We start from the raw sequence: 14,702 nt of genomic DNA on the forward strand, positions 1-14,702 counted from the left end.
CATATACATACTGTATGTCTTGAATTTGGAAAATTTTTTTTTTTATTTATCACTAAAGAAGGGTTCGGTGAATGCGCATATGAAGCTGATGGGTTCGGTACCTCAAAAAAGGTTAAGAACCACTGATGTAGACCCTACAGGTCTGACCTTCACATTCAATTTGCAGCAACACCAAACAACAGTGACAGTAGATGTTAAAAATCAGCTGATTTATTGAGGAGTGTCGGCGGTTAAGACATAAGTTAGACTTTACAGCCAGAGCTGTTTTATCAGAACAAACCCGAACTGGGAGCACAAATGCAAGATTTAATGGTAACAACATTGCACAAAGACATGGCATTCTGTGTGTCGACAAAGAAGCTAATAAACTGTTGCCAACATAGTTTAAGCATAAAAGCTCTCATTCCTATAGAGTAGTGGTGCATCAGAGCTTAGATCTTGCAAAAGTTGACTTCCCGCCAAGGGTAATCAGATGTGTTTCGTTTCTGTAACTGCAGAGAAACTTATAAATCTACACCTCAAACTGTAGCTATGGGTCTGAAGAGTCAGGTTCACCAACCAGAGGAGGCAACTTTCAGCACCAGCAACAGGAAAACGGTAACCAACCAGAGACAGTAAGACATATTGTGCAACATCTGGAGGTTTGGAAGAACAGTAACCCTTAAGAGTGTGAGATTGCATCACATAAGGCTTCAGTGTTGTTAGAAAAAGTTAATCAGAATCATAATGTTTGCAGAGTTGCCATGGAGACATGTTTCAGGAGTGTGGGCATGACATGTAAAAGTAGGCATAAAGTTTAGTCCAAACAAATACTTCAAATGTAAGAGTATCCATGAGAAAATGCCGTTGGTCCAATTTCACATGCCAGCTTAAAAAAATAAATAAATAAAAACCTATTATTTGAAGCCCAATAAAAACTAACCAGCCAATCAAGCGTTTACCTCCGTCACAAAACAGGTCAGAGTGGGACCTCCATGGAGCTGCTGCAGCAGATTTACATCTGCGGTACCAACACAACACAGAACGTTTACAACCCACAGTCTGCAGGAGCAGCACCCTGATGGTACAAAGTGTTAGGAATGTCCTGAGGTTAAGAAATGATAAAAACACCTAATTATGCGGGCCGCTCGTTCAGAACAGCAGGAAACAAATCGAAATCAGTAAGTGCTCAATCTGCCTTCCTCACACTCGGTGTAGAGAAGTCCAAACATCAGCACATCTGTCTTAGTGCAAACCACACGTAAAAAAAGAATCAGCATCTGCTACCTTATTTAAAGGGACAGTTCAGGATTTCCAAGGTGAGCTTCCGTTAAAGGAGCGGCTGAGGTACATCAATCACCGAGTCTTTAGAACTCTACGTTAGTCCGTTCTAGCTAAACAAAGTCCAATCGGAAAACAGCCAAAGCGGCTTATGTAACCAGCCTTTTATCATTCTTTAAACTTTTTACACAACCTGAGAAGCATTTAAACAGGAAATAGGGGTTGGAGGCGGTGCGTCACCTATGATCATCCTGTGTGAAACACCTACGAAGAATGGGACATGCAAAGTGTTTATTTTCAGAGTAACTGTGATGTAAAAGTAAAAACACTGTAAAACAAGCAAAAAATATTACACCAGTTGAAGTGAACATCGTTTTATACATGAAGGCCATTGGAGGCACGTCACCCCTGACCTCCACTTCCTGTGAATGGCCTCCAGTTGCTACGTAAATAACATCCCAGCGAAAAAGTGACACCTTGGCTTAAACCGCCAAGAGGTTAAAAGTTGTTGCGGGTCAGCAGGTGTCGCCCCTCGCCTCGATCCATCTCAGGCAAGCCGTCAGGGCCATCTGCTTGGATGGCCCTAACGGCCATTTGTGACTCCGCTTGGACTCCAGGAGTCACACACGGCAGGCGGGACAGCAGCCTTCCTTCTACTAAAACTCACCGCCGGTGCCACCCCGACGGGATGGCGAGACAGTAGTCCAGACAGAGGACACTCCTCTGGACAGAGCAGCAGCAGGCGGAACACAAGTGTCTCTGTGTGTGTAAACAGAGCGTTGCTTCATCTATACACACACACGGACAGAACTTTCTTGTCTGGCACCGCAACATAAACACAGCTCAGCCGTTAGCCAGCCTGCTCCATCTAAAGATCTGCAAAACTCTTCCTTCAAGTCGTCCTGTCGTTCGTCTCGTCCTTCTGTCCAACCATAACTCAGCTAATGGGACTCCTCGTTAGCCGTCTTCGTATCAATCAGAGGAAGGCGCATGAAGCTGGATTTTCTCCATGTCGGCAGTTCAAGGTGAACTGAGTAGATAACAGGAAGGCTGAATGAAGCTCAGTAACGTTTTCCAGACAGAGTTAAGGGATGGAAACTTAACTTATTGCTACCAAAAGATGCTGGAGACACTTTAAAATATCCGGTTTGACTCCGGTTTCTCTCTCTTTGTTGTGAGCCAAGAGTGACAGTCGGTGCTCTCTGTCGCAAAGTCTTCTCTCTAAAGCTAGAATCAACAAAACGGGTCAGAGATTTATGGAGATCAGTCGGACCGTTCAGAGTGAACAAATGGATCAGAACCTTCATGTTGGAAGGTTCTGATCAGAATCTTCCAACAGAAGAACCATCAGAGCAACAACCTCCACAGCAGATTGGGCTGGCAGATCTGCATACATTTTATACAATAGAAGCGGCCAGCAGGGGGAGCCGCGAAGTAGCACACAGGTAGCAATACTCCCTTTAGTTTGGAAACCAGGGTGAGGAAGGGCCTGGTGGGTCAGGTATCTCAGGCAGTAAACACAAACTGGGCCATGGCAGCATTTTACTATCAACACTTTAAGTGGTTCAAACAAAGTAAAGGTCTGATAGAGGAGGGAACAGTTTGGCATTGTTGATCTGAGGAAGAGTTGCTCTGAAAATCTCTTAGGAACCTGAAAAAGTCTTCTTGAACACTAAACACTAAAACACTTCATCAGCCTGAACAAGGCCAGACTTCTGCTTTCCAAGCACAGGAAGTCTCCTTGCGCCCGGGCCTGGTGTCCTGGCGGTTCTGATCGGCCTCAAATCAGGGAGGGGGTTCCTGCTGAGCCCTGAGCGGAGGCCCGGTTAGAGCTGGAAGGGCCAGAGCTGATGGGGCCCATCAGCAAGCGGAGAACAGAATTCATCGGTACGATCAGAGATTGGAGGACAGGACATGATTAGACGCTGCAGGAGGATTCCTAATACTGACTAACTCTGGTCAGAGCATCAGAGGAACACATGATGGAAGACTGAAGAGGTCTCTTTCAGAGGGGGTCGCTCTCAGCCACAGCTGGCTGTTATCAGTCAAAGTAAGGCAAGCAGCCAGCGTGGGGGTTGGGGGTAGTAGTAGTGGCTTTAATACTCAGTCTGAGTTCAAACAGGCGCAGGAGGGGAAGTGGGGTCAGGGTGGGGTGCAGGGTTACTGTCGGCATGAAGGCACTGGGTCACCCGGTTCTGTCTGCATCACTCCCTCCTCCACTCGCTCCATCACTCCAGAATCAGCTGCCTGAGGTTGTCGTGCAGGATGGTGTCCTTGACGTCGCGGAACACCAGCCGGATGTTCTCCGTGTTGATGGCCGTGGTGAAGTGGTGGTAGATCGGCTTCTGTGGCGGCTGGAGCATGCGCCGCTTCCTGCGGAAGCACTCCACCAGGAAGCACTGCACGGCCGCCAGACTGCCGGCATCGCCCAAGAACTCGGGGAAGTAGTCCTTGATGGAGACCTGCTTCACCTTCTCCTCCAGCAGGTCCGTCTTGTTGAGGAACAGGATGATGGAGACGTTGATGAAGGCCCGGTTGTTAACGATGGTCTCGAAGATGTTGAGCGACTCGCTGAGCCGGTTGGTCTGCCGGTCCTCCATCAGCACCTGGGGGAGGTCAGAGTGCAAACCGGGCCATGAGTTCTCAGCTGATGGTCTGAGCCGCAACTGTGACCCGCTGGGGAACATGCGAGTGGAAACGGGAACAGGACAACCCGACAGCGGTTCTGCTTTTATCAGAGACCTTTATGTTTTATACTGATTGTTTATATTGGTGGTTCACATGGCAACAGACTGCCAGGTACTGAGCCAGTCATGTGATCCAGGTGAACAAGCATTGCAAAGTTACAGGATAGTAACTATACATGATCCAGATATATGGACTATATAAAACAATCGAATTAAATTCAATAATTCTACAAGAACTTAGATGATTTCATCTTCATGCTTTTATTTCGGTGTGTTTTCTAATTTAAAGGAGGTTTGTACAGCTTCCTCTTCCTTCTTAACGTTCCTCAGCCGATCTGTTGACTGTTCAGAGCACAGCAGCAGCAGTGATAGTAGTCATGTGATGTAATGGGTGGATGTTAATTAACATTTGTGACTGTTGTTTGACTGCTAGTGTACATCTGTAGTTTTAAAATGTCTGTTTTCCACTGTTAGCATGGTTGTGATTTAATATTAAAACTAACTTAACCATTAGCCTTTAGCCAGATTAATCCCAGATGCTATTCTGCAACAGTTCAGTTAAAACAACATCCATGACGAAACGAATTCATGCCGATGTTCAGCTTTATTTATTCACTTGTGTTTAAATAGTAAATCTGAGCTTTATTTATTCCTGTATTTTCAGAAACTACACGGCTGTAAGTCGCAGTTCCTCAGTAAAATGACCAGCGCAGTGGTCAATTAAGGAAAAATGATCATCTCTCTACAGAGTCCTGTAGAGAGATGAAGGTGTGTGTGGAGTTAGAGCTGATCTAACAGTAGCCCAGAACAATACTACTGACAGCTAAACATGGTGGTGGCAGTATGGTGGTGTGGGGCTGCTTTATAATGGATAGAATCATGAATGATGTGGTGGTCATCAGTGGTGATGTTAAAAACTCCTGGCTGGTTGTCACAGCTGTGATGTCTGCTGCTGCTGCCGACTGCAGACCTCTGAATATGGAAAAGCTTCACCGATCAGGAGCTAACTGGACGCATTTTCCTTTAACGAGAAAAGATGGGGGGGACCTGCAGCTGCTCCCAAATCCTGGAGTAAGACACAATACCCACCTGATCGTACTCAGAGGAAGAGACGAGGAAGAGGATGGAGGTGACCGAGTCGAAGCAGTCGAACCAGCGGCGCCTCTCCGACCGCTGACCGCCAACGTCCACCATCTTGAAGGGAACTTTCTTGATCTTAAAGTTGTACTCGTGGATCCCCTTGGTGGGCTTCCTGGCCAGCAGGATGTCCTGTTGGCTGGGAAGGTAGTCCTGCAAGAAGACCGTGTGGTTCTGGTCAGGTGTCCAGAGAAACATCAATAAAGAAAAAAAAAAAACTAGCCTTAAACACAATCAGTTCAGCATCAAGATTGAGGCGTCCACTTCAGATCTAACAGCGAGTCTGTTCAGTGAGCCATGCTTTTATTGTGAAAGTCAGCTTAGAGTGGCAGTGAGTGCTTGTTAGAACAGATTTACAGACAAATTGTCTTATTTTTTTTTTTAAATGCAAAATGTAGATATTTTATCTTTTTGTATTGTCTTAATAGTTTTGGCTTAACGGTCTGAAAGTTTTCTCTCTGCAAATGACCGTTTTTACAACTCCAGTTCACGATTGATCGATTACTAAATTAGTTAACGGTTATTTCAATAATCTACTCATCATGAGCATACAGCTAATATTTCTACTGAAGGTCATCAGTGAGACCAGCCCACTGTCCTGTCAGCGCTATGACGACGGTCGTCACTCAGCGGGCATAAATGTTCCTGAACACGACGCGGCTGTGACTGATAACATCACACCAAACGCATTCAGATGGAGTCCATACACGTCGAAGACAAAGCCCTGTTACCATAGCTACAGGAAGATGTATGGACTTGCTTCCTATTCATTTCTAGCATCTGATGAGTCACAGGAACGTCCGGCGGCCCCAGAATCCCGTCACTGTCTGCAACGCCACCACATTAGTTTCTGCATGACTTCATCTCTAGTTCTGATTCTGCTCTGGAAACTCTGCTGATCGTTTTACACAGAAGTAAAGGTTTGGTTCCTCTATGTGGGAGAACTAAGCAGCAGCAGAGGCAACGTTCTCACTGAAACAAAGCACAGGAAGAAAGCGCTTTCACTTCTCTTTCCAATAAAACACAAGCGTCATCACGCCCATCTGCTCCATCAGCAGTTCTGCTCGGTGGAGAGGGTTCGCGGGTGGGTGTGGGTCGGACTTACCGACTCTCCGAGCTTTTCCAAATGATCCAGGAAGTACTTGACTGACTCGCCCTGACAAAAAAAGAGAGAGAGAGACAGAGAGAACATCTCAGTCTGAAATGAAACAGAAAAGCCTGAAGCAGCTCTTGTCTTTACAGGACGGAAGGCTCCAGTGACTCATGGAGCCAAACTAATCACATCGCACCGTTTACCCTAAAGCAAGTAACTCTGACCGTATAATGCCAGAGGGGAGAATCCAGTCGGACCGCTGGCAGCGTATCAAGATGAGCTCAGACTAGACATGAAAAACCCCATCATTTGTCCTAATGCAATCCTCAGAGGAAGAGTTGAAGTTTTTCTTTCTGTCTCCTCCAAAGCCACTCTGCTGCCATTTGCTACTTTCAGCCAGCGCTCACACGGTTTATGTCCAACGAGCTTCCAAAGCGACCGTGTGCTCCACTCACCAGCTGGAACTCCCGGCGCCGATCGTAAGCGTTCTGGATGCCCTCGTCGGCCCACAGGGCCCGGATGGACGGCAGGTAGTGCTGGAAGACTTTGGGCTCCACCATGCCGTGACTGTGGGCCATGGCGGATCGGGTGTCGAACGCCATCATGGTCTCCCCGTGCTGCTGGTTGGACGGGTCGCCCCACGGGATGTGAAGCTTCTCCCGCGCGTCCACCAGCACCCGGATACCTGCGGGGACGCAAGGGAAAACTTCTTAGTGATACGGAAGCAGAACCCGATTCAGTGTACTGTTGCTAAGAAACCAACATTAGGCTTTACAACCGGGATCCAGAGGTCAGCAGGGACTGTTTTTAACGTCTATTAAAGTCTAAAAGATTATAAATTAGGGCAGCCAGCAACTAACCATTATTTTAGCAATCTTTTTTTTTTTCTTTTTTTTACTATTTTGACGATTAATCACATTTTAAAAAGGCCCAATGTCGAGGTGTTGTGGTGTCGCAGGGGCAAAGCACGACACGCTTATTGAGCCCTTAGTCCTCGTGGTGGTGGTCGCAGGTTCGATTCCCAGCCTGGCGACATTTGCCACATGTCTTCCCCCTCTCTGATTACCCTGCTTCCTGTCGAACTACTTTCAAATAAAGGCAACTAGAGCCAGCAAAACCTTTAAAGAAAAAAGAAAAGGCACAATGTGCAATACTTTTCCTTTAACCACTCATGTTTATTTTATACAATATTAGAAATATAAGATGCAAATAAACAATCCGATTATTTTTTTAAATAAAAAGTATGACAATTTTTCTTTTTTTTTTTTTTTTTACAAAATTCAAATCAGATGAGGCTAAAGCTGCTACTTGAGGAGTTCTGGGTTGAACATATTTACTGATAAGGAAGGTTTTAATGCAAAATGTATATGCTACTCTGTACAGTTTTGGCTAAAGTGTTGCTCTGTGTTTTTGGTTAGGAAATGGCTTTTTCCCCCCCCACAAAGTTTCAAGAACTTTACATCGATGCCAAGAAAAGAAGAGATGCTACTGCAAGGCGAACAGGATCCCAGGCAGAAACCACAGGAACATTTTCTGGTTTTGTTCATGAACTTTATTTTAACTCAACTGGAGTCGAAGGGCAGACGTTCAGTTTTTAGTTCCGCCTGTCACTGCAGCTGATCTGATTCAAATAGTAAACTCATCCGTCTCATCAGGCGTTTGCTTTATGATGGTTTAGGTTAGTTCTTCTAATGCCTGTTCTCCAGAGTCAAATCGGTAACAATGGCCATCCTGCTGGTGACTCTTGCAGGACATTGACCGGGTATTTTAACAGACTCCATGAAAAGCCCTGTGCAGAGAAGCAGAGTTTCCCCAGGTGTTTTAGAAGCCTGGCGGCCCACCAGGCTTTACTTGCTCTCCCAACAGGATAAGAATTGATATTGATATTCAATTATTACAGGTTTTTCTATGCAGACGGGTTAAAGAGTCCCTTTGATGAAACGATTGTAAGCACAACGAGAACATAGTTTGGTCAATATGTGAACACAAGACGACTGAAAAAAGTCAGGTGTCTTTTTTTTATTCATCACTTCCTGTCTTTACCGGTTTACATGCTAACAACCTCAGCTAATAAAAGTGACAAATCATGGATAAAGTGACATTTTGGACACTTTAGTTCGAATGGAACAACTGAAGTGCAAATAATTGGTATTTCATTTAATAGTTTATATATATATATATATACACGCCTTTTTTAAGACTGTTTAGTTGGTTTTTAAGTATTGTTGAAAATGTCTTACAAACACACATAATTACCTTGTCTTATTTTCAAATTTCTTGCCAACTTTTAACATTTTTTCAACTAAAAAAAAAAAGTATGCCGATTAACCTTAGCGCCTCCACCACTGGGCTTAGCAGCAAGTTATCTGGAGGAAACCCTGGAGGAGAGTCCCCTAAAACTGACCCAGCTTAAAAAAAAAAAGATCTCAAAGTATCACAAGAATCCTGACTGAAAACTCCAAACTTTGAGGTAAAACACCATGAATAATCCTGCTAACTGCAATCTGCTATACTTCAGTCACACCACAGCACCCTGAACTCTGATTTAATCACGTACTCTGTCTGGGCTTATGTATCTCAGCTGCTTCACCACCACAGGTTAAAGCTGACAGCTCAGGAATAAGCCCAAATATCTTTAGTTCCTGAAGTAAACAGCTGGCCCTCGTGATCTTTCCTGTTCCTGCTTTGAACTGGAAACGGCAGCAGTGTTTCAGTGCTTTCATACACTGAGCCACCGTGAAAAGCCTGCAGAGGCAGCGGCTCTCCTACTGTTTTCTCACTTCAACAGTGAGGGGATAAAATGCCCCTAAACGCATCGCAAAGACGACGCCGGCTCCATAGTGGGATGTTTAGATGAAATTCAGGTCTTAAACCAAGCAAGTGTTAATTGATTCACATCAAGGTTGTATGGGGTCTTAAGAAGAACAACTGACATCATCACCACAGCTAACAGTGGAATTTAGGAGAGGAGGCCAAGTTTTAACTGGCCAAGCTTCAAAACAGTCAGTGATAATTGGTTATTATTTGCTCAAAAAACTCAAAATACAAAGATCAAATCATGACATTAGATTGTAACTATGGTAACACAATAATATATGAAGATTTTTCTTTGCACTTTTACAAAGTAAACTTGCAAGCTCCTTTAAATCTTGCATTGAAATGTTAAACAATTGAAAATATTTGTATTTATCAATACTGAAACCATTCAATCACATTTAATGCAATTATCATTACCAATGAACAAATATTAAAAATCAGAGCTGGATGGTCTGTGTTGACCATTGGGTATCATATGGGGCATTGCCAATATAAATTCTTCTTCCAATTCCTTTTTTGTAATCTTTAAAGTGAAGGTATTCCAAAGTTCTCAATATTCCTTAATATCTCATTTTTAAATCCAGTCTTAGTATATTTACTTGAATTGGAGCAGCCTCTCTTCATTCATAAAATTAAAAAGATTTTGAAGCTCATTTTTACGAGTCAACAAAAACGAAATAAAACATTGTTTGGTTTAAGGCTCTAATCTGACTTAGGAACAGGGAAGTTACGTAAACTGGTGTTTACTTTAAATGAGACACTGAGTGAGCCAACTCTCAGCCTCCATCAGACAGACCGTATAGTAACTTGGTTTATTTTTCAAACATCCCAGGATGCTGGAATGATCGACTGCAGCGAAGCTTTTCTCTGACCTTTACTCAGGCTGCTGACAGTAAGAAGCCAACCAGGAGAAGGACTTGAACGCAGTTCTGGTCAACTCCCAATCATTCACCAGGCTGAGGACTGATCCAACATGTTCATGTGTTTAAATGGTCAAAAATATATTGGCAATAAAAACAGACATAATCTGGTATACAGTTTATGTCAGATTAGCTCTTTAGAAATACTGAGCTAAGGACTAACCCACCGTGAGGCATTCAGCATCTGTAGCTGATGTCTGGGTTTTTTAAAGCTCCAATCTGCTGATATTGATTTGAGATAATCTGAATTTATTCAAATGAGCTCAAACAAGAGCCACTTTCAATCACAGTTCAGCACTGGAAGTTTTTCTAATGTCTACAACATCCTCAGCTCTGCTTTGTTCCATTTGGAGAGAAATAAACAGGCTTTCCTACAGCGTAACATTTATTAGCGAGAAGCTTTGCTACATTATAGAACTGATCAAACACAAACCTATTCAGTTTATCTCAATTAAAAGAAATTGCTTCCCCGCAGCAAAAAACCCCCAAAAACTGCTAGGAATATCAGAAAGCATTTTTTGTGCAAAAACATTCAGCTCCATGTGTAAATGTAAAGCTAGAAATGCATCAAGTCACTTCATAGGAGAAATGAATACTGAGGTGAAAAAGAGGCTACAGATTTTCCATAAGGTGGCGTTATGCAATATTGCAGTGGACGGCCCAGTTCCAGCAGGTCTGGCTAACATCATAACCACTGCGATCTAATCAGGCCTGGCACAGACAGAGATGGCCACCGCGCATACTGGCTGACGGCGTAGCTGCTACTGGAATAATTGGAATTCAAATCTTAACAATTAGCATTGTCGCGAGGTTCAACGCAATGAAGCCGTCGTCCGAACTTAAACACGTTACGCCAAAGCAGACAGAGGCCAGGACCAGCTGGTCCTCCTGAGGAGAGGAGTGCAGAATGCACAGCAGAAATATAAGAGAACTTCATTACCTTTAAGAAGGAGATATGGCCGAAATGATTAATCAGATTGAAATCAACTAATTTAGTTACTGGATAATATAGACAAAGGAAAAAGAGGCAATTTTGTGAAAGAGCAACAGAACAGTAATTACAATTCTATAGCTGTAAATATGTTCCAAAAATATCTCATATTAAACACCTTCTGCTTAAAAGGAGATATTAATATAAATCAAAAAGGTAAACAGATCAGTCCTACACTGTGTTGATGTCAAGTCAAGCAGAAAGAGTCGAGTTTTTCACGTTACAAGTTTTGTTTATAGCAGCAGATGCATTACTTTGCTACGAATAATGAAGCCTTCACTAAAAGAAAGATGTTTTTTTTTATTTTTTTTATTTTAAAAAGCAATTGAACTCTGTTTTCTAATATAGCATTTAAAAAAGCTTAAGTGGTTAAATGAAAAAAACTCCAGAATGTGCAGATTCTTTTGCACCTGATTAATCGATTAAGCGTCAGAATAATCGATAACTAAAATAACTGATAGTTCAATCCCTAATAAAACCCTGATTTAATTCATAATCTGATGGAAAGTCACATTCAGTGTCTTTCAACTCTGCAAAGACAATAAACATGCTTAGAAAAACGTCAATATTTTATTAAAAGACCGACTCTCTCGCTGTTGTGCTACAGCTGCTAATGTTATCGCTCTATTTGAAAATTAGGATTTTAACTGTAGCTGGTTAATTCATGAAATAGTCGAATGATTTCAAACAGCACAACCTTGAACTAGGCCTGTCATAACACATTTTACTGGATGATAAATTGTCCCTGAAGCTATCGCGGTAAACAACAATATTGTTGCTTTGAGACAAACTTCCAAACAATTATAATGGCAAAGGCATAGTAACGCCAGCACCCGTCCTCAAAGATGAATAAACTTTAAATTTTAGCCAACATTAAACACTGGCACTGGAAGACATTTTAAATATTCAAAATAAACAAATAAAATGAATTATGAAATCTTTGTAAACAAAACTGTCCTTCAAAACAAAGTTTTAGTTGAGACCGAAACACCAAACTTTTATCATCCAGTTTTTGGTAGACAGAGAAAAACAATAAATCATGCAAATCAAAACTATTGAACTTATTTTAAATTTTTATCATGCCATTAATGTATTTATTGTTTATTGTGACAGGCCTAATCCCCACCACTTATTTTTCCACACTATCTATCTATCTATCTATCTATCTATCTATATTTATTACAGTAATGATACTGTAAAAGTGATATGTGATGTTTTAGGAATAGTTCCTGCAGTTCCCTTATTCACTTAAATACATATCTGTAACGTTAGCTTTACTAGTGTCAGATGAAGACAGTGGTTGAAGGCTGTCATCTCATCACCACCTCATGCTGGGTCCTGTCTGGTAAACTGTCAGTGTGATGGATTTTTATCATGATGAATGAAACTCATGTGATGTACATCACCGAGCCACACCACCTTATAAATAACTTTAGGTGACTCAGTATGTTCTGACAAAAACGTTTCCATCAAACGTGTCTAGAAATAAGGGCCACCGAAATATTCACCTTTCAAACTCTATAGAGAGAAACCAGACAACCGAACTACCCAACTACATTACTGCTATTATTTCTGTAATGTTTCTTTTCTGTTGCTACACCTGATGTTCTGATGATATTTGGGGGGAGGGGGGTTAAAAGAAAGAAACTATCAAACCCTGTATATATAGGTTTACGAATGTTTTTCCTTGAAGCCCTGAGTTATCAGGTGGAGGAGATGAAGCAACCGAACAGCTGGAGAGACAAGAGAGAGCAGCGAAAATAAAACTAGGAGGACTGAGAGCGACAAGTTAGAGCTGCGTAACGGGCAAAGTAAAACTCCTAAGTAATAATGACCTCCCACACACACACACACACACACACACCCACACCCACACACACCAAAAACAGTACAAGCATAGGGGAATAAGAAAGCACTTCCCAGTTCTCGCATACAAAGTCAGTTCATTTTAGTGCCACATCGATCTGGTTCCTGCTTCGTGGCTGTCAGAGGTCAGTTTTTAGTTCATCTAGAGAGGAAGACCTGATCAGCTCTGATCAGAGCTGATCTGATCAGAGCTGATCTGGCGTTTACAGTAAACACGCACTTTACCACAGCAGCGCGATGTCACGCTCTTCACTCACGGCCAAGGGGCGTGTGGGACGCTAACAGGCAGCCATGAGGAACACTGGTGGTGTCAAACAAAATACTTCAGGTTGAGCGTCCAGGATGGAAGTTAAAAGTTTTCTTAATGCGTACAACCTCAATGGCTCCCATCAGGGCAGCATCTACCAGCATGGGCGTTTCTTGGTTGCCTGAGCAGCTCAGCAGCCCGGGGATGGCAGCCTCTCCACCACACAGTATCCCAATCAGTGCAGCTAGCGTGGCTCAAAGTTCCCACACAACACCCCGCCGCCACGGCGAGCACAGCACACTCCTCAACTAGCCACGTTCACCACATTCAGCGCAACTTCGCAGAGCAGCCTTACCTTTAATAACATTACTAAAAATCGTGGCTCTGAATTCTTCTTTGGCCTTCTGATCGAAGTCCTCCCCATGGATAATGCGCATCTGTTTGAGGAAGGTGGACTTGCCGCTCTCTCCCGCTCCGAGTAGTAAGATCTTTACTAACCTCTTAACGTAAGTCTTATCTTGATGAATACGCTTATTTATCTCCCTCGACTTCCGCAGTTGCTCTGCCTCCTCGTTCGTTAGGAAACAGCTAGGAAAACATAACGATAAAAGGGAGCGGGACGGCAGGAAGTCCGCCATCTTTGAAACAACTTCATCGATACAGTGTGTGAGTTGGTGAGGAGAGCTGAGCTCAGCCCGGACCGCTGCTGCTGCGTTCACGTGTAGTCCGGTTTCGACACTCCCCAGCGTACAGACAGAGAGGAAACAATTGTTCAAATTCACCAAAGCGGAAAAAAAATGAAGAGGCCACTCAAAATGATCCGTTTCTCTGACCTTACTTTTTATATGTACGTATTTGACTGAAATGAACATTGTTCTTTTATTCTGTGAACTGCTGACAATATGGCTTTGAAATTCCGAGCAAAAATGTAAAAACAACAATAATTCAGGAAGGGTTCAGAAATCAACATTTGGTGGAGTAACAATGAGGTTTTCAATGGGGTTCAGCGCATTTTATATGTGGTATGTACATATAAAACCGACGCTGCTTAGTTCATAAATAAAACAAACAAATAAATAAAAATAAAACAGACTCTCTTTGAACGCAGCGCAATGTGGTTGTGTGTCGCGTGAGCGCGCTCCAGCATCAATGTTTGGGTGGGTCATCTGACATTACAAGCCATTTTAGAATAAGAGTTTTTCTAGTTTAATTTAGAGAAGAAGTTTCTGCAAATATTAAACAGAATTATTCAATAAGCGGACATTTTTACTCATATGAATTATTTTATCGGTAATAATTCTCTACTGCTATTTGTCATACCAAATTTGGCAATATTTGAATGAATGAATGAATGAATGAATTTCTTCATTCGTTAAAGGAACAGAGTCACAGTGATTCAAACATTTTAGAGATTTGAATTCAGTAACTTTATTTTTTAAAGCTACGGCATATTCAACAAAAATGATTTTGAATCAGCAGGCTGAACATTTTTGATTTATGAATGAAATAAGTAAGCAGAGAGAGTGATGATAACTCAGTAATTCTACTGATGTCTTTTGGAGTGCAGGTGGCTCTCCTGGAGAAAGTCTTTGTCGCGTCGGCCATCTTCTGTGGTACAATATGGCGGAGCAGCAGCTTCTCTACAGCTGAGAGGAAGCTGTATAGACATGATTGGAATGTCCAA

At 42.6% G+C, this 14,702-nt stretch overlaps 1 protein-coding gene across 1 annotated transcript; it reads right to left on the reverse strand.

Annotated features, from left to right (window-relative positions):
- Positions 1-192: 192 nt before the first annotated feature.
- Positions 193-13,721, reverse strand: gna13b (guanine nucleotide binding protein (G protein), alpha 13b). The gene is made up of 5 exons (XM_028024009.1): positions 13,374-13,721; positions 6,633-6,862; positions 6,190-6,240; positions 5,037-5,237; positions 193-3,866 (listed from the first exon to the last, which is right to left on the reverse strand). Exons 1-5 carry the CDS (start codon positions 13,654-13,656, stop codon positions 3,489-3,491), a joined length of 1,143 nt encoding a protein of 380 aa, XP_027879810.1. The 5' UTR covers positions 13,657-13,721; the 3' UTR covers positions 193-3,488.
- Between the last annotated feature and the right edge of the window lie 981 nt (positions 13,722-14,702).

This window comes from Xiphophorus couchianus, chromosome 7 (genome assembly GCF_001444195.1).
Source record: "Xiphophorus couchianus chromosome 7, X_couchianus-1.0, whole genome shotgun sequence".
In the NCBI taxonomy this organism is placed as follows: Eukaryota; Metazoa; Chordata; class Actinopteri; order Cyprinodontiformes; family Poeciliidae; genus Xiphophorus; species Xiphophorus couchianus.

Excerpts from the sequence above, each read along its gene's own strand:
- gna13b (XM_028024009.1), bottom strand. The coding sequence starts at position 13,656 with ATGGCGGACTTCCTGCCGTCCCGCTCCCTTTTATCGTTATGTTTTCCT. Across the intron at positions 6,863-13,373 it reads TTTTAGTAATGTTATTAAAG|GTATCCGGGTGCTGGTGGAC; the intron begins GTAAGGCTGCTC and ends GCGTCCCCGCAG. Across the intron at positions 5,238-6,189 it reads TGGAAAAGCTCGGAGAGTCG|GACTACCTTCCCAGCCAACA; the intron begins GTAAGTCCGACC and ends GTCTTCTTGCAG.